Consider the following 20,089-nt stretch of genomic DNA (forward strand, 5'->3'; position numbering starts at 1 on the left):
GTAAATTAAGAATGGCACTAGGGAAAAAACCAGAAACGTGTTCAACATTTACACATGTTAAGTAGCAGCACTGACCTTATCTACAGCTTCTACACGCCTAGTTCTCTTCATGATCTCCTCAAGCCTCTACAATGAAATGTAAAGGAGTAAAATAATGTTTGGTGGCATTAATTTGAATATCTCTCTCCCAAACCACAACTGCTTGTCATTTATCAGCTGTATCTGTTTATTGCAAAAACTGAATTATTTATTACTGTTGGCAATATTCCCTTCATTGTCACATCAGGCCAATAAGGACTGCAGCCTTTCTGAGAGCACATTTACATCATTTGCTTCCTACTGCTCAGGTGGAAACAGACTGCTAAGGCACAACCAATCACAGTTTGTCTGCATGGACTGAGTTACCTTCTTCCTTTCCAAGCGCTCTTGCTCTTCTCTTTGGAAATGCTTTTCACGTTCCAATCGAATCCTCTCGGCCTCTTCCCGCAGGCGAGCTTCCTCTTCTTTCTGTGTTGGTGATAAAAGAAAAAGCAGAGAGGAAAAATAAGTGAGGAATGACAAGTTTTATACTCTATATAATTATGTGTGTCTACAACACCCTGAAAACACACTCTTGGGGTTTGCAAGTCAACAAAAATCTTTTCAAATGGAATTGTGCATTTCTTGATTAATTTCCATGTTTTGCATAGTATTAGGAGAGAATAACCAAACAACGGACATCATGTTTGGTTCTGTACCTGTTCCAGAACACAGCACATGACAAATAAGGAATAAATTTTCTAGCCTTCAGCCTTAAAAACAGCAGCTAGGAAAGTATTAGAGAGATCCATATTTTGTGTAGTGGATATTTTTGAGGGTATAATAAATGCAGCTGAATGTTTTGTTTGGCCAACAGAGTAACTGTTTAACAGGATCAAGGGCAAACAGCCACAGGCCCATTTGCACAAACTTTCCATTTCTGCTTTTTTAATGAAATGCAAAATTTGTCTGGAATATACTGGAGAAGGGCCTTGCTCCTTGACTGGGACACTGTTATATGATGGAACTACAACAATAGATAATTTTTTTGCATCTCTAACATCCAAAAAAGCCTTGGTCACGTGCTATCTTTCAGGGCTAAATTGAGTTAAACCTCAGTTTAACGTTTCAAAGAAAGTTGCACAAATTTTCTGGAAAAGAAGAATGGAATTTCTCAGCCATATTCACTAACACAATCCTTTAAACATTTATTATCAGAAGCATACATTTATACATCAGAAGAAAAACCTCGTGTCTACAAGGCAAATTGAAGTGTTGGATTGTGGAAGAACAAAGCACATGCAAGAAGTAAGAGGACATGTGAGAAGAGAAGAATCCTATCCAGAATGCTTACCACAGCCTCTCCTGAAGTCAGTAAACCAACATTATGCCCATCAAAAATGAAAGCACTTGAAAAACTTCATTTTCATTTATTATGACTTTTGACTGATTTCTGGAGTACTGGGCCAGATAAAGGTTCTCCTTGGATTGATTAAATTTACCCCTTCCCACCAGCCCCACACAAATGCAGTATTTGACATAGGATTAGAATTCAACACAGTGAATAGTTATCTTTAGATCTGGACTTGCTATAACTCTTGGGACAAAGAATTCTCTGGTATAATAGCACTTACCAAAATTCCCCAACACAACTATATTGATCTTTTCATCCTAATTTATGAGGAATAAGAAAGGATTTGTTCAAAATACATTGAAAAGGAAGAGAGGGAAAAAGAAAACCCAAAACTCAACTCCCTACCATATGTTTCTGTCAAGTAGAAAGATCTCTCTCTTTGAACTACTTTATGAAATGAAGTCTGTCCCAACACTTTTCAGATAGCATTTAAATTGTAGATATTGCTCTAGTTTGGGAAAGAAGTGCTGCTACACCCACTTTGCTGCCAGCTAGACTGGCCCAGAAATTCCAAGAGGGAAGCATACTTGTCTCTGAACACGCTCCATCTCTTCTTTCTCCCTCTGCTCTCTCTCTTCTGCCTGGCGGCGCAGCCGCTCCTCCTTTTCCCGCTCCTCTGCATCCTTCCTTTGTTTTTCTGCTTCTTGTCTGCGAGCTTCCTCCTCCTCTCGGCGAGCTCTCTCTTCAGCTATCCTCTGTGACAACTCCTCTTTCTTTTGTCTGCAATCGTTAAATAAGCATAAGAAAAACAGGTAATAAAAGTAGGGAGAAAAGCCAAACCACCAGGTTCCTTATCCAGCACTGCTGTCCCAAATTGATAAAGGGTGCACTGCTGTCCTATTCTGTTCTGCTTCCCATAGGGGCCAATATAAAAAACTTTGCAATTCAACACTAATAGTTTTCCAGCATATCTCTGCCTAATTGATGACTTGCACACTTTCTGAGTCAGAAATAGTATCTTTGATTAACACATTCTGCAAAACACTCCTTTCTGCTATAATCATATTTTAAAAAGTATGCATTTTTGTCACCCATCTCACTTCATGGCAATGACTCCTTGATTAAAAAAAGTATCTAATTCTGCCAATTTTTGAAGGTTTCCTCCCAAGCTTACTAATGGCCCCTCATATCCTTGTGTTATGAAGTGAGTGACTTTTCCCTTCACCTTTGATATTTCCTGAATTATTTAGGACTTTTTAGCATATCTTCCCAGCTGAAGAAGCCTCACCTGCTTAGTAGATTTTTATATGGGAACTACTTTGTGCTTGTGATTTTCTTTGGTGTCTGTCAGCACTTATTTTTCTAGTTTTACTAATTTTACAATTGTAAAGAAAAAATAAAACTCAACATTCAAAACATAGATTTATCTTGGGTCATTCAGAATGACATTTTCATTTTGTTTTTGCATATGTTTCACATATTCAACGCCAAACAAGATCTCTTCCCTCAGAAATAATCCCTCAGAGACCAACACCAGTAGTCAAGTTAGGATTATTTCCTATTCCTACATTCCTTTATGCTTATTAGTACAGCAATTCAGCTTCCATTTTGTAAGACATGGCTCAAACTGTTCACAACTGATTTATCTCACTGGAGACCAACATCATCTCACTGGCCTCAACTCCTTTCAAGTTCCTTTACGAAGGCACTGCACAGACACTGAAAACTCCTTTCTGCGAAAGCTGATTATTCTTTACTTTTTATTTTTGATCTTTCTGACTTAGTATTTATTCACTGTATTACACTTACTCCACAGCAGCATTTTTTCTTTAAAACTCTTTTTGAGAGAGTCAGTGTTGTGAGCCTTTCGGAAAGCCAGGCTATTTTAACTAGTTCTGCCTTGCTTCTATTAGCAAAGTGGTTAAAGAAATCCACCAAATTCCAGAGGCACGGCAGCCCTCCAAAAAACACAACTTGTAGACTTGCAGCCAGAGTCATGAGTATCCTGATGGGCTACTCATTTGCTATTAGAAAGTGAGATGTAACATTAATTACCCTCCAAAGCTTCTGGGAGGGTGTTGGGGGTGTCTTTATTTTAAACAAGAAAACAGAGGTCTAAGTCACACCTAAAGCACCACCCACAACAGAGATCTTACAACTCAAAGTAAGAGGCTTTGTGGTGATCACAAAGTTGATAACAGCTGTGCCGAGTTCTCTAGCCAGAATAAATCTCTGAGGAAAAAAACGAATCACAACTGCAAGGATCTACTCTCGCCTCCTGACTTATTTTAAAGCTCTACTTAGAAAAAGTTTTAACCTTACACATCTGCTTAGGTACCACCACCAACTGAAAAACCCAACAGGAAAACATGGTTTTGGGGAGGAACTTGTGCTTTCCGCACTTCAGAGCTGTGCTTCTCACTTACCAATGTAACAGCAGAATACACACTGCTAACAAGCTGCTAAAAACATCTACGTGCTTCTCTACTGCAGAGGCCTGGAATTACCTTTCAAGCTCTTCTCTCTCCCTCCTTTCCTGCTCCTCCCGTTCCCGCTGCTCGCGGGCGAGGCGCCTCTTTTCAGTCAGCAGCCTTGTTGCTTCTTCGGGGTCAGTTGTACCTGCAGAGGGCTTGGGCACTGCTGGGGCTGGAGAAGGAGCTGGTGGGGCAGGAGGTAGGGATGGGCTGGCTGCTGAAACAAATGGGAAAGAAAATTAGTTTGTAGACACAGTAGCCAAGATGTTACTCTCTTGAAAGGAACATATTTCTAAATGCACTGCAAAATGTTTTCAAGCCTATGTGGTTTTTTAATGATTTAGAGGAAGAAGGTTCTAGATGCCAGAGGTTCACATACTTCAGGGAAGTTTGGTTTTGCAGGGTATGTGAAAGCATAAGCACCTGAAAGTGTAAGTCAAGTTTTCTTGACTTTCAGAACAAATGCTGACAGGTGCTTAACAGCAGTTATGCTGACTCAGCAAGTCCCTACCATCACATTACTTAAGCTTGCCCAATTCTGTTTGAAGAGCAGAAATAAAACATTGTGAAATTATATTTTCTTCTGTATGATCATCCACATCTGAAGATGAGAACCAGAATTTTTGGTGACAGTCACTTTTGGTGACTTGGTGATCTCAAACATCAACTGGCTGATGTGATCTGCACCAATGATAGGACACCAGCTATCATCAGTTTTGCAGCTGCTCCGACCTGAGGCAACTCATGGGACATAGCTTTTTAAATTTTGCCACTATTGGTGAACTGTGGCTTGTGTTCAAATTTCAGTAGTGCCTTCATATCAATTCTTTATTCAGGGCCAGCTTTGTCCATGTGGCAGAGATGTTGTTACAGGTTTTTTTCATATTTCTCTAAGTTTGCCTGGCATTCTCTAGCACAGGTACAGAGTGACCTATCACCTTTTCTCTAGACACCACGGACCATTACCAACACACAAGCTAATGTTAGGAAGCATTCCCAGAGTAATCCCATCTGGTAATGCAGGCAAACATGGAGAGGGGAGACTTTGAACTGTCAATGAAATCAGATTCTGACTCAGTAATATATATGTAAAATAAGTCATAAGGAACAGCAAGCAGATGATTACAAATCTGCATTTCTAACCATACACTGAGATGTGGCAATTTTCCTAACCTCACTAACAACTTCTGAAGAGGAGTCTCCTCCCTGATTCCCCCCTTCCTATACCTCATCATGTAAACAAACAAATTCATTTGTTTTCTGTGCTGAATTCCCATCTGTTGACCTCTCTGCTCTCCTCTTCTATCAGCTAAAAACCACAGAGGTCTTTCTATAACTGCTTCAGGGCTTTGAACATGAATTTAAATGATACTTCTACACCAGTAATTCAAAGAGTGCCAGTGCCTGTTCTCTAGCCTTGAGGTGAGCTGGCACAGTTTAGCCCTAGTGCAATGGAGCACTGTTCTCTCACATTACCAAAACAGGTATCCAGCCCAACGGAAGGGAACAGTCCCGAGCTGGGCTAACCTCCAAGATGTAGCTCGGAACTTCAAAAATTCTGGAATGTTGAAATAAAAAAAGGTAAGCAATTTGATCACTCTGAATCTTGGGAGCCATTTAGAGCCATGCTCTCAGTAGCCTTGGGGACAGAAGGTAAGAAAATGAGAGGCTGCAATTATAGCCTGGATCAGAAACATACCAGAGAGCCTTTGTAATTGTAAACAGTATAAATGACAGAGCTCCTGTACCTCAGCCCTTTTTAATTTACTAACATGGGCCGAGGCAGGGCTGTTGCTTTGAAGGGAGCACAGCTTTGTGCTGCTTGGAGCTCGCTTCTTGCCTCAGGCGCTGAAGTTGGCAGCATAACAAGCAGCTTAATGCACACCTGCCCTGCTGTCAGAACAGATAACACCCAAAAGACCTTTAAAGCTTCACTGGCATTAGTAAAGTTGTGTATTAGATTTGCCTGCAAAAGCTTGAGCAGTTTCATCAGCAATTGCCATCTGCTGACCTCCTGGCTCCTGTGAGCACAGAGCCAGCAGGCAGCGAAAGGCCAGTGTGTTACCTGTAGGGAATGAGCTGTATTCACCTGCAACACAGTCCCAGGAGAATCAGCAACGTTCCTCTAGCCCAGATGCTGTACTTGCACCTCTCTAGATTCTTTATTCAACCAGTGACAAAGTTTTGGCAGCTAGAACCTCCACTGGCAGCACAAAGCCATTCCATAACCTCACATGTAAAATGTTCTGCCTGAGGTCTTCATCTTTTGTCCCAACCATCACCTCTTCTGGCTTTGGGAAAACACATTCAATTTGAAGGGCTGCTCACTGCTTTGACTATAGTACCCTTCTCTTTCATTTGTCTCCACTTTATATTGTTGTTTGTATTCTTTGATGTGAATACAAACCGCTTGACTTTTGAATACCTTTATCACACATAACTTGTTTCAATACTAAGAGATCTTGTCACAAACTCAGATATTGACAGATGCTGCAAAGAAGTGGAGCCTCTCTTCCTGAACTAAACAGTCAAACAAGCATAATGGTTTTTCTGGCTGGCACCTTGAACTGGAGAGATACAACTTGTAAACACTTGCAAAGTTATCTCAGCAGTATCTCTGAAATAGTCTTAAAAGGAAGTTTTCTCCTCCAAAAGGAAGCAGGCAAAAGATAGCAATTAAATCTCCTTTGCATGCCCGTGGCCAACAGATACATCCATTCACCCTTTTTGTGGGATTGCACCTTCTGTAGTAGGACTTGTGTATCAGACAGGAACTACTGTAACAGGACTTAATAAAACACAAGAAATCAATCCACGTGAGGTTTTTTTTCACAGAACAGCCCCAAACTATACCTGCTGCAGTTGAATGCAAGATTACTAATACTTAAAAGTGTTACCTGAAAGACATATACAGGGAAGTCTACGAATTTTAAGTTCAGAATTGTAACTAACCCAACTTGTGTATCTCAGTGGTCACACTGGACTTTCTACCTCATCTGCAAGAGACCGTTTATGCCATATTTAGAATGAACTAAATTGTCTGCTAGAAGAAACCTATTTTTTTCATTTTCAGATTTGCCTTTTGCCCTTTCTACACTTTACTGGTTTTTTTTTTGTGTACATCCTTTTCTGCACCGCTACTTTTCAAGGTTGGTAGGGTTTTGTGTGAGTTTCTTGTTCACTGGTTAACTATTTTTAATAACTCATTTTCCCTTAAAAATTCTCCCTATTCCTTTTTACTCTTCTCCTTGCTTCTTTGCATTTCACTATATTCTGCTAATCTCTCCTGTGATATGGTTCTCTTTCAATATTATACACAAGCCAGCAGTGTTACCAGCACAAGTGCACTCTGTCTAGCAGAGCAGGACATTCTCACTGCTCACACACCTTATGTGGTTGCTTCCTGTACCATCTTCAGACCATTATTATTCTACTTCAACAGCTTGTAAAGAAGCTATGTTATGATATGAGGGACAAAATTCCTGTCCAAAAGGGCAGAGAAAAAGCTTGTGAAGCTACACTGTGTGAGGCAACTTGGCATGTTGTTTTGACTTAGAAGAATGAGGGCTTCAACCTGCCTACAATTTCCTCATCATGAACATACATCAATAGGAGTGTTGTGAAGAATTCAGACTGCCTTTGACAGAAAAATACTGTAAGCTACATAATTTCAGAGAATGGAAAGGAAAAATATAAGGCGTCTCCTTACCTTCAGTTAGCTGTGCTTGGACAGTGAGTTGCTCCTGACTTGTGGGTTCTCCAGCATCTGCTGAAGTTCCTTTACTCTCTTCTGTCCTCACCTCATTGGCCTTTTCAGCCTCCTTTTCTGGTCTTTTCTTCTCACCCTCTGGTTTGATCTCTTTTTTGACTGGCCGGATGTTGCCAGGAGAGGGAGGACGTGTCTGAGCAGAGGAAACTTTGGAGGAACCAGGTGGGGAAGTTATCTGCTTGGGCGTGCCAGGCAAAAAAGGCAAAGACTTTGATGCATGCCTGTGTAATCAAAGAGTGACAATGCTGGTTTCCACTTATATATCACTTCTACAACCATAGCAGCTAAAAATAAAACCACTTCTCTGTTTCTCTATCAAGCAGGACTGCTGGCACAACCGATTTGGTTTCACGCAAAATGCCTCTCTCCAACTCTCCAGATGTGTGAGCACTGAGCCCAACCAGGAAGGAAGGAACCAAGAATTTTCCTGCCCCTTCCCCTTCTCCAGAACAGTAGCAAGATATCTTAAAAGCAGAACTGTCTTTCCCTTTCCTTGCAGAGAGAAAACATCTACATCATCAAATACATTTGCCCTGTTTCACATTTGATTAATAGAACAATCAGAGCTGCCTCTAGCTTGTGTCCAGCTAAGCATGTACTTGACTCACCAAACTGGAGAGGGAGCTGATGATCTAGCTTTGAGGCTGGAAGTAAAATGACCTCCTTTAAAGTTGGCTGAGAAGCTGGATGACAAATGGTCCTTTTCTCTTTTGTCAGTCTATAGCTCAGCAAACAAAAAGACAAAGTCAAGCCAGAGTTCACACAGCTAAAGAAAGCAAAGCAAGCTTAGTTAAGGACAAGGAGTTGGGGGGCTGAGAAAAAGCAGTGCTGAGTCAGTGGTTTCTACAGCTTGTTTAACAAGTTCCTTAATATAGCTCCGGTAACCTGACACCATCTTTGTCAGTAGATGTGCATTTGACAACAAGAATCCTTCCTAACCATTCTCTCCTGTCCTAAGATGTAATGGGCTAATTTGCAGAGGCTTATTTTTACACAGGCAAAACAATTACCTTTTATAGTTTGATCTTTGCTGACTGCCACAGAGTACCTTCCACTGCTTCCCAAAACCACAGAATTTCTTTCAAAGAAAACACAAAACGAACTCCCCCTTCCCTTGGCTCATACTTGGTCACAGTCCTTCTACATAGCACAATATTTTGGATTCATGCTTACAAGTGAACACCACAGATGTCCTCAAAGCTTCCAAATATGGTACACCAGCTATCCTAGTCTTTCTTTCCTTGGATGATTTTACAGCACTTACTTTTTGCCATTGGCTCTTATACATGATAGTGATTTCCTTTTTCCTTCTTTATTTTTAAAAAATAAAATCCTAAATTGAGAAACATTTCTAATAACACAAACCAGAGCTACAACAGAACAACTGCTTTAAGGCAATATATCAGAATTTAAGTATCTATATACTCCCCATATATAAGTATGGATGAAAAACTTCATGGTTTTGGAATAAGGAGCTCAGACCCCAGGAGTCTGAAGTACACTGAGCTGCCACTCAGCCAGCATGATGCAGGGGCTGCTGCTCACCACCTTGGCTGGGGCTTAAACACAACCCCTGTAGCAGGTGCGTCATGAGGCTTAAGAGCCTCAGCAGCTGAAAGCTGTGCAATGCTTGTCCCCTGAACTGAAAGCCAGGTTAACAGCTGGAAAAGAATGACTGAAAACAACTTCATGAGCACATGATGTGCTGAGTTGTCAAAGTAAACACAATCAGAACAAATGCACTACAATGAACAAGAGTTTTGGCTTGCTAACAGTAACTCTCTATTGTATCTACTTTATTAGTATTGAAAGCAGAGCATCAGAAAATTTTTCCTCATATCAATAAAGTAAAAAACTGAATTAATACAGAAGTTTGCAGAAGTGTAAAAGATTCTCCACATCGTATAGGCTACTGGAAACAGCTCTTAACTCACTCATTTTATATGAACAAGAGTTTCATATCACCTCCTCCACCAAAAAGTAACAACCTTTCTTCTTTCTAATTTAGGAAAACAAAAGCCAAACCCCAAACCTCTTGCAATCAGAAAGACTTAAGAGGAAGAACCATCAGGCCATGCTCTATGCACGTTCTAGGAAATTTCTCTAAAGATACATACCAAGGCTATGCCTTAGCTTAAACTTCAGTATACTACACTCTGCCTGAAAGATTAAGTAGAGGCTATGATTTGTGGCACTTTAACTAACACTGCTTCCCACAAGGATGGCAATAGCAGCATTGCCTCTTGACCTCCTGCCCATCAGGCCAAACAAAAATGCAAGCACCTCTTACACAATGTTTTGTAGAGATTACTTCAACTCTTCTCACACTCTAACTCAGGTTGTGGAGTACAAGAAAAATAAACTGCTCAGGTTCAGCAAATGAATCTGAACTGGGTCTGACTGCATCCTATTGGCTTGGAGCACAGTCAACAGGAGTTTGTTCTACTGTTTCGATTTTCCTAAAAGTTTAGATCAGCCCTAGTACTGCTATTAAATAATTCTGAATGAACAGTGACCTGTGGAAAGCCTTGCTTATAAACCATGCTCCTAAACCAACTTCTTCCTTCCCAGTGAGGAAACATTTACTAGCCTTTCTTAGGTTCTGGTACCTAAGAAAGAACAGATGAAGTGAGAGTACTCTATGCATTTGTGACAGAGACATGTGAGTGCATGCTTTTCCTCCCCTCTTTAGGGGCTCAGCTGAATTTGCTAGAGGCCTCAAAAGACATCAAATTCTGGAACCTTTGTGGAAACAGCCTGCTGGGATAAACAAGTTCCCCACTGAGGGAAAAATGGCAACATCATCTTGGGCCTTAAAAGGCAGCAAAGAATCCACTTGAGAACAGAGCACTGTGACTGCCTCTGTGCCTTGTGAGAAGCTAAGGCACCTACTCTGCAAACACAGGTGTTTGGAAAACATCAGTGCTTTTCCACATGGATTCTTTGGTGCATAATCAGGCTGTGCCGCCACATAACGTAGCATGTTTCAGTTAAAATCCAGCCAACTACGACACAAACCGGAGAGGAGGGGACAGTGCAGAGGGGAGGAAGTATCCCTGCAGCTATTCCAGTCCCAACAAGCACTGCAGTCAGGTGGCCATGGCACAGGACACCAAGGGCACGCTGGCTGCCAAGCTTACCCCTGAAAGGTGCGTTGTTCTCCGACGTCCAACGGCATCGGTGGAAGCATAAAGTTTTGCTCTTTCTCCTGAATTCCTGCAGGTCAGGGCCTTGTAGGACAGAGGGCTGAGGGGGCTGCAAGATGCTGAACGGGGACAAACGGGGATAACTACGGTGTTGGTTGGTTTTGTCATTTATTAGTTTTAATTACAGAGTAGCATTGGAGAATTGACAGAGGAAAGCCAGCAGGAACAGAAACGACCGAGAAAGACAGAAAAGAAAGAAGGTATTAATACACAGAGAAATGGCTAAGTATCAAATCAGAACCATCATCTGACACGTTAGCTTGGCCACATATACAGTAAGGATGCAAGTTCAATAGGTGCTCATGCACTTTTGCATTTGTAAACTAATAGTTTCTTTCTAAAAAATTAAGAAATATGCCATGACACTGGGTAATAGATAGTATTTTCCCATTAAGGTTTTGTACAACTGGTGGTTCTGAAAAAGCAGTAGAAACAATGGCTGCTCTGACAGATTAGCTTAGTAGACACATTGAAATGAGTTTCAATTACATTCAGAACAGAAAGCAATCAAATGAAATCAGAATGCCTAGGAACTGCATTGGAAGTGAAGAAAAATTAAAGGAGACATACACAAAAAGATCAAAACCCATTAACAATACAAACCAGTTTCAACTAGGAAATCAATGAAATTGCTGTCTACAATTTGCAGCAAATTATTTTTTTTAAATTCTTGTTTTTAGGAATATTTTAGCCCATTATATTTTTGATATTTCTAGAATAACAACTTATCCAAATACATTCTCAAGAGCAAACTATTTTATGCATTAAAAAAAAAACGGGCTGACAACAACAAATTAGCTTGGAAATTAGTTTTTGAGTAACCAGGATGGCAGCTTGTGTTGGTCTGCACAAGCAAAAAGACTGTTACCAAAAGACCTGACAGTAGCAGGTATCAGATATACAATGCTCTGATTTTATCTTCAAAGAGAACTTTAACTGCAAAACATATCATGGGAAACTTCTTGCAGTAAAGTGTTCTTGGACTTTCTCTTGATTTAACTGAAGGAGAAGATTGGGAAAAACTACGTTATTACTGCAAAGTTTTATTTTTCAGCTCCTGTTTGTCTCTTCTAGTCATTTAATTGAGTCTTAGCACAGTTACTATCCAGCATGTCACTTGAGGATAAAACAGGGGCTCTATATAGTATCTTTCCTATTCCTTTCTTTTCCTCCATGTCAAAGAAATTTACATCCTCTATTTCCTTGATGAAAAGCCAAACCAAATGAAACCAAACCAATATTTCTTGCCTGTATATCCCTCCCTGAGCACACCTGAAAGAATGCAGTTCCACATACAGTTAATTCTTCTAGTCTTACAAAAGTACAGCTGCTGCTACAGGAAGAGCTCATAGACTTAACAGTACTAATGCTGCAAATTCTCCTGTACCAAGAGATTAACATTATGAATAAAGAGTCTCATGTAAGTGTTACAGCAATGGCACTAATGCTTGCCTTATAGTTCATAGGGATTTATGTTTAATGAGGAGTTATGACTAACTTAAAAACAAGCAAGAAACAAGAAAATAGGGATTTTTGCTTGTGGTATTATTTTGGTTGAGGGCATCTAAACCAGACAGGAGGCAGTGGCATAATGCTTTACACACCTTATTTATTTATGTGGCTCCTGCCCTGTGATTCAATTCCCCTTCTGCATGCTGATTATGTGAAGTTACCACCAAGGAAGACAACACAAGTATTAAAAGAGAAACAGTTCATTTTCCTTTGTGAAGTTGCCAGACAATGCTTTAGGCAGCACTTCCAATGATTCATGTACTAACAGGATTACATCTATTCAGAGGAGCTTTTTGAAAGCTATTTACAAAACATTTTGGTTTCGAAGGATTTATTTAAAAAAAGATCCAGAGGTATTCTTATACTGGATATCCCTAATATTTCCTTAAAATTCAAGGACATGAGTACATATTTAACTCAGTTTGGAATTTTTACATTGCAATTTATTTTTACAGCCAAAGGGCAGGGTAATTTTCTAGGGAATAATGGCAGGCTGGGATGAGTGGAGTGTTCAGAGCACAGCTGTGAGCCATTGGCATCACTTGATCATTAATCTCCAGGAAGCATCCTGTATGAAGGGGCTGAAGTTACTGCTCCTAGAGAATAATACCTGGAAAACAATGAGCAGATGGATCTTTCTTCTGGTGGTATAGATCCAGTTAGCATAGGGAAGGCATTTCAGGGATGTGCCTTAGACTGAGCTGACAAATAGGCCTTTCCTGCTTTTTGTAGCCTTTCTCAATATTCCACTCAGTTTAGTTGTGCAGTATAAACAAGTATAAACAAGAGCAGTCACAAAAAGCTTCATGCTTGTTCCAAGAAGGTAACACTTACATGAGGCCTTCTCAACTATTCCCTAATGAAGAGCTGAGTTTCCAATATCCTTCTTGGTAGGTGACATTAAATATTAATTTTATGAGTGATTGTTTTTGAGGAGTAAAAAAGAATGCTGTGCTTCTTAATTTTACTATTTGTAGAATATCATCCACATTCTTGCTCCTACAGCATCACCCCTGTGGAAACGTACCACAGCCTAATTAATTATAAGAGCTCTTAAGTGAAAGCTTCTTTAAAAGTAATCTTAGCAGATCTCTGTTCCTTCTTACCTTCTATGTTCTTTAATTAGAATAAAAATCCTGTCTCCATCAGACAAGAAAAACTTGTCTCAACTTATCATAATATATTGCTGCACGTGCTGAGGGTGTAATGGTAAAGTTCCTAGTGGATGATTACAGAACATTCTATTATACAACATCCTATGATAAAAGAAGAGGTAGCTCTCACCTACCTAAAATACATGATAAGCAAGTATGCCCTGGTTGTATTTGGAATACAGTTTTGCCTGGGCCTTCCATTACCACCTAGCAATATCACCACATTTCCGCACATTAATTTTCCCTCAGTGAGTACCATCAGGGAGTTGTTCTGGGCTTGGCAGACAATTTTACAATTATTATAACCCCACTGAACCTGCACACTTAACTTCACAGGTATTAAATGCACAGTAGCCAGGGCCTATCTTTATAAAAACCTCACTTTCTCCATGTGGGAAGTGCTCAGGTAGGGGCTGAAACTCCTTTGCAGCAAGCAGCTCACAGCTTTAGCAGTGGATGTGCTAAATCAGCTCTTTCCAATAAGGTGTGCATTTCCTTAAACAGCCATGGCCAGCATGATGTTGTTGCCTGCATGTTTTGTATGTTATGTTTTTATTAATCTATTGCATTGATGAAGAGGCACAAGTAAGAAACAGTTAGTAGGAGAAAGAGAAAGAGGCATAGCAAACAACTGTACAGGGAAGCTTTCATGCTGTCATGCACACTAACCACAGATTTTCAAGTTCATTCTGGGATGCTACCATACACCCATAATTAGATCAGTGACTTTACAGCATCCGGCAGGGAATCTGGAAAAATAAGTGTCTGAGACATGAAGCCTCTGCTGTTACAGGATTACCTGCATCTCCAGACAATGCAGCTGTGCTTTTACTCCGAGCCAGGAATGAGTGTGTGGGCGTCAGGAGCCTGCTAACGATGCTGCTCTCCCATGGGCTGAGCTGAAGACGGCGAGCTGAACGTGCACCAGACAAGCAAGATGTTAGACCAAACACTTCACAGATAACCACATGCTGCACAGCGTTAGTACTCTCCTCCACTACTGCATACCATGGAAATCTTGAAACTGTCCACAGTAGTTCAGTGTTTTGTATTTTATTATTACTCCTTTTTAGTAGAAGAATTCCTATGGAAATATTTACATCTGAACATTTAATTTATGTTACTGCCTGTGGCATTATGGCAAATTGTTACCAAATGAGTATGGATATTCCGCACATCTGCCATGTTCCATGTTAGAATAACATGATAATTTCCCTACTAGAGGAACAGTTGCCCCTCCTAAATACAGACTTCAACAGAGACATTTGTGTCCCAAAGGCTTCCTACACTAAAGATATAGTGTCATCCAGGTACACTTAAACACCTTCCAAAGTTTTCCAGCCTCCCTAGAAAAACCAAAGAAGGCTGCTTACTGCTATGCAGAGAATTGTGTCAGTGAGGTTTTATTCAAAGCACTGCAAAAGGACAGTGTGCCTCAACTGCAGATACCAAGCTCAGCAGCTGCAGTTGTCTCAGTAATAGGTGAAGCCACCGAAAACAGTAAATATATTTGGTCATTAATTCTCTGTCCACAGATCCTACTAACAATCAGTTTCCATGCAGAACACTCTTCACATAGTTGCTTTGTTTTGAAAATGCAATACATGCTGACCTGGCTGCAATCACACTGCTACTTTGCTTTTCCCAGTGTTGTCTAATGCAAACATAGCTTGTCAATATAATCCTTTTATGTTATAAAGTTTCTTTACTTTTTTTTTTAATACTAATTAAACATTTATCATGGCAAAGTGTTAACCAGAAGAATCCTCTAAGTTACTTTCTGTATTGAATTGATATTTCTTTGATATTCCAATGCAAGAAATTGTTTCATAATGAATATCACAAGCCAAAACATTCAACTACTTCCCAAAGTAGTTCATTACAGTAAGCTTACACCATAGCAGCAATCTTGATATTGCAAGCAAAAGCAGGTCTTTTTACACCTCAGCAGTCATTCACCTTAGTTTAGTGTTTGCAGCAACAAAACTGCAGCTTGAATTTATGAGGCTCAATCTCTATAACACTCATTGAAGTGACTGGCTGTAACAAACTTGACATTCATTTGCATTTTTAAAGGAAGAAATCCATCACTTTTAATAGACATAAACTCTGAATCTGTCTTTAATCTAAGAAACCCATGAAAAGAAAGGCTGATCTCAATCTCCTCCTATGAAAACATAATTGCTTAATCTGCCCTCAGTGCTGTTTTGCACTGCTCAAATTGCTCCCTTAAATTCCAGAAATGCAATAAGGGGCATTACTACAGAAATATAGGACTCTTAAACACAGCAGGCTCTTTTCCTAACTGTCCTTTTACAGAATGCACTATTGCTGGAGCTTTTTGTGATTAATGGTTCCATTCTGCAATGGTAGAGATCACACAGACACATAAAATACCCTACAGAGACCTCCACAGCACACACATTATCATTAAGCTTGCAGTTTAACAATGAAGAAATCACAGAGCTACCATTAAACTGGATGCAGTAATGGCAAAGTCTTTGCTTGCTCTCGTCTCCAAGCCCCATGCTCAGTATGAGCACTGTTCAAAGCTACTGTTGCAAGATAACATTCTTTTTTGTGGTCTCAGGCTTCAGTAGGTGAGGCTCACAGGTATGATTCTGGATGAGTTTGGAGAACTCTTCTACTGTAGTTTAACATAAAGATCACACAACTTCAGAAAGCAATCCTTGATATTTTAGGCCAGTAAACCAGTACTATATACACTATCCATTTCTGGGCATTTATCTTTACATGATAAGTGAATGTCACCATGTAATTACTGCCGTGTGGGGCAGCTGCAAGCCTTATGTCACTATAAAGGCTTATATAAGCTCCCAGAGATGAAATAATCTCAAGAGGACACAGCTAAGAGACTGATGATTTAGAACACCAATGTCTCACCTGCCATGTCTCACATATCTCATATTCCTTGCCCTAAAGATGAGTATGGTTTAATTATCATTGGCCCTAACTCAGGGAAGATTGTATCCACATCCTCTATTGGAAGCAATCCCGTGTGGCCACAGCATCCAACTGAAGCACTGAGGCAGTGTTTGGGAGTGAGCTAGTTGATATGCACAATTGTGAACTAAAACCAAAAACTTTCTTCTCCATAGAAGCAATAGGCCTGCTTCAGAGATGTCAAAATAGTTTTAGCCAGGACCTTGGAGTGAAGTCACCCTGATTCTCTACTATGGGTGTAGATCAAAGTTTGTTCAGATGCACCTTGGCTTTGCGGGCCAGGGCCATCACATAATGAATTTTCCAAATGCACAGCTACCTGAAAGCATCACACTTCACACATTCAATACATATTTTAACAGATTAGCACCACCATTCACCTACAACAGACAAACTTTCCCCCACTGGGTTCCAATTACAAGAGTATTAATATTAAATGCATTGAACAGCTTCAGTTTGATGTCCAAACCACAATGAAGCAAAACTGAATACCAAACAAAGAACATCCCAAAATAATACGATCAACTTTAATACAATGAGGTCAGGGATTTCTTTTCTTGCTCTTTTTGTTTTTAATGCCTCAGGGTGATGTTTTCAAGATTTAGTTTTTCAAACCATCTGACAGACAAGGGGAAACAGTATTTTTTGTTCTCATGATGTGTTAAGCTATCACTCTAAGGGCTATTTCATAGAATTATAAAATGGTTTGGGTTGGAAGGGATCTGAAGGATCATCAAGTTCCAACCTTCTTCTCATGGGCAGGGACATCTTACATTAGACCAGGTTGCTCAAAGGCCTATCTAGCTAGACCCTGGGCATCCACAATTTCCATGGGCAACCTGTTCCACCTGCCTCCTCCAACCTATCTCACCAGCCTCAGAGTGAAGATTTTCTTCATAATATCCAATCTAAACCTTTCATTTTGAAGCAATTACCTCTTGGCCCTATTACAATATGTCCTTGTAAGAAGTCCTTCCCTAGCTCTCTTGGAAGACCCTTTTGCTGTAAAGTCTCCCTGGAGCCTTCTCTTCTCCAGCCTGAACAAGCCCAAGTCTCTTAGCTTTTTTTGCTCCATTTTCACACAGGAAGCACATTTGCGATAGGCTTGCTAGGACAAGGAAGTACGCTTAGCCCCAGCCACAAGCAGGTTATTTTTAACAGATTAAAGATCTTTACAACCTAACTTGTAACTAAAAAACACACAAAGTTGCAGGGTGCTGGCAAAAGTAAATTGGTTACAATCCCCTGTATTTGTCTTCAGGATATACAACCTGAATACTGGAAAGTTGTCTTAGCAGCAGCAGAATAATTTGCAAGTAAGCAAACAGCAGCATTTGATTAGCTGTAGGAACAGATGGGAGGCAGGGATTTAACAGGCCTTCTGATGAGCACCACGAAGGAGACTCTCATTGATAAATGTGGTGTTTGCTTATACACATACACAATATGGTGAGCAGTACATAGGGGGAAACTTCCCTTTCTACAGGAAACAATACTGGAGCCCCTGAATGTCTTCTATAATGGTTGCAGAAAATGGTGATGCAGTGATTGAGACAATCATCTGCTTGAAGAAAAAATCACTGCAGAGGGGGAGGAAAACAACTAGGGTGCAAGTTTTGCAAAACTTCAAGTATGTAACTCATACCTCATGAAAAGTAGTATCCCTTTGCTAAGCTCTCCTTAAAGAGCAGAACTGCCAAAATCTATTGGTCAACAGCAATTTTCTGCAGTTGAATATGTGTTCATGTTCTGTTACAGTTTTAACTATTCACTAATTACAGTAAGATAAAAGCATGAGAAGCATGTTCTAGCTGCCCGATTGTACAACTGTGATAAAGAGCTATACAGCAACAGAATGCTTGAAATGCCATAAACCAGTCTTTTAGCCAATTAGCTAATGAAAACTTTTGTCTTTTGCTGCAGCAAAGCAAAAAAGAAATTGTCCTTCAAATGATAAAAAGGTGCTGCACAACAGATGACAAGTTCTTGTTGACAGCTATAAGCCACTTAGTAGGTAAGCTCATCATCCTTATCTGCAGCTCACTGTTTTGCAGGTAGGAGTCTGTATCACAGAGTGTGTGTGATTGGGTGCCCTCTGGAAGGTGAAATGGGGAGCAGGCAGTCACAGCCTTCCTTTTCCTTTTAAGCACCTGCATTGAGGCCACTGGAGAGACTAGTGGCACTTCTCCAGAAACATGGCTCAACTAGATTTAGATATCTGACTTTGCATGAGAAAAAGCACTCATAGCATTTGGATTTACTTTCTGTCTTGGAGCCTGAAAAAGTCACAAGAGACTCCTAAAGGGCTCTGTGCTGTTTTAGTAAAAATGCCAAGCAAAAATGCCTCAACATTTTGACAAATGGCCATCTCTTCCATATTCCTTTTTTCCCCCTACCATTAGACTGCCTCGTATTCTGTTTACGTTCTCCTGAACTTGAAATGGGTGGCAGAAGCTAAAACACTGTGTTACAGTCCATAAGAGATTATGCTCCATACTTAATGCCTGCTGCTGTTCACCTGCCCACTTCACCAAGATCCTTCCTCAAAAAAAGCATTTGGCAAAGAACAGCAACCATTTGAAAAATGTTGCACACCTGAAAAGCTAATAAAGTTAAAACTGATTGGATTTCGACATTTAGAGCAAGAAATGACTAGTGCTTAGGAATAAATTATTTCCTAAGGTAATACTGTATTTTTCACAAGTTACCAGACTGTACAACTAGGTTTGTCCCCTAAGATGAACATGGCACATCAAATCAACCAGATACACATGTTCACACAAACTTGGAACTTGGTTAAGACACAAAAATAATGACATCAACCAGACAATGCAACTAAAAAGTCCATTAAAAAAATTCAAAGATAATTTTATGGATTGAAATGGGACAGAACTCAGTAGAGGACAAAAAAATCCCTACCAAGTACTTTACTGCAAAGCTCTTTGCACAAGTTACACAAGAGACATTCTTTTATAAAACTTTTAAGCTCAATGCTTCAATCTCATAAGTCCTCAGAACAGCAGCAGCAATTTAGCTAAGTTAATTTTTAAAAGCTTGATGGTTTGTCTTTTTTCAGACTTGTAAACACCAAACATGTACACTGAAATGAAGCAATCTTTGAGAAATAACTGGACATAAAATGTCAATAAACAGACAATATGAAAAACATCCATACCTCTTCCATAAAAATAACGAAAATGGTAATAAAATCAGAAAATGTAATAAAATAACTGCTTGAAAGCTTCATGCAACATGTTCTTAAACATTCAAGAGCTATTACGGAAAAAGAAAGGAAAACAAAATAATGACAAAATGGTCTAATGCAAATAAAAGGTCACACATGATTGCATGCACTATGGAGTGATGTATTTCAATAGTTGTACCTCATTTACTAAAAACCTGACAGAAGCACTGCTTTTATAATTTGCTAAAGTAGGATTGTTTAGGTAACTTCTCTTGTTTTAAAAACAAGAATTATTTGTTCTCACAGGAAAAAATGTTCAACCATTTACTTGTCACATTTGAAGTCTTTCCACCACCACTTAGATGAAGTACAGAAAATGACTTCAGAAGCTTGTTTTATGTGCAAAGTAATACATCAGTATAGAACATTCTTTCTTGCTGCTCTTTAATGCTTT

At 39.8% G+C, this 20,089-nt stretch overlaps 1 protein-coding gene across 6 annotated transcripts in view; it reads right to left on the reverse strand.

The window, feature by feature from the left end:
* Window positions 1-20,089, reverse strand: part of MAP7 (microtubule associated protein 7) — a 109,583-nt gene that overhangs the window by 10,574 nt on the left and 78,920 nt on the right. For 3 of the 6 annotated variants that reach the window (XM_058021478.1, XM_058021479.1, XM_058021475.1), the window contains 8 exons: window positions 14,287-14,400; window positions 10,756-10,904; window positions 8,224-8,333; window positions 7,556-7,836; window positions 3,880-4,063; window positions 1,960-2,152; window positions 406-507; window positions 76-126 (listed from right to left, as the gene is read on the reverse strand). In XM_058021478.1, the coding sequence (XP_057877461.1) occupies window positions 76-126; window positions 406-507; window positions 1,960-2,152; window positions 3,880-4,063; window positions 7,556-7,836; window positions 8,224-8,333; window positions 10,756-10,904; window positions 14,287-14,400 (1,184 nt within the window). The remainder of the gene's footprint in view (window positions 1-75; window positions 127-405; window positions 508-1,959; window positions 2,153-3,879; window positions 4,064-7,555; window positions 7,837-8,223; window positions 8,334-10,755; window positions 10,905-14,286; window positions 14,401-20,089) is intronic. The other 3 variants (XM_058021480.1, XM_058021477.1, XM_058021476.1) reach the window with 2 other exon arrangements.

This window comes from Melospiza georgiana, chromosome 3 (genome assembly GCF_028018845.1).
Source record: "Melospiza georgiana isolate bMelGeo1 chromosome 3, bMelGeo1.pri, whole genome shotgun sequence".
NCBI lineage: Eukaryota > Metazoa > Chordata > Aves > Passeriformes > Passerellidae > Melospiza > Melospiza georgiana.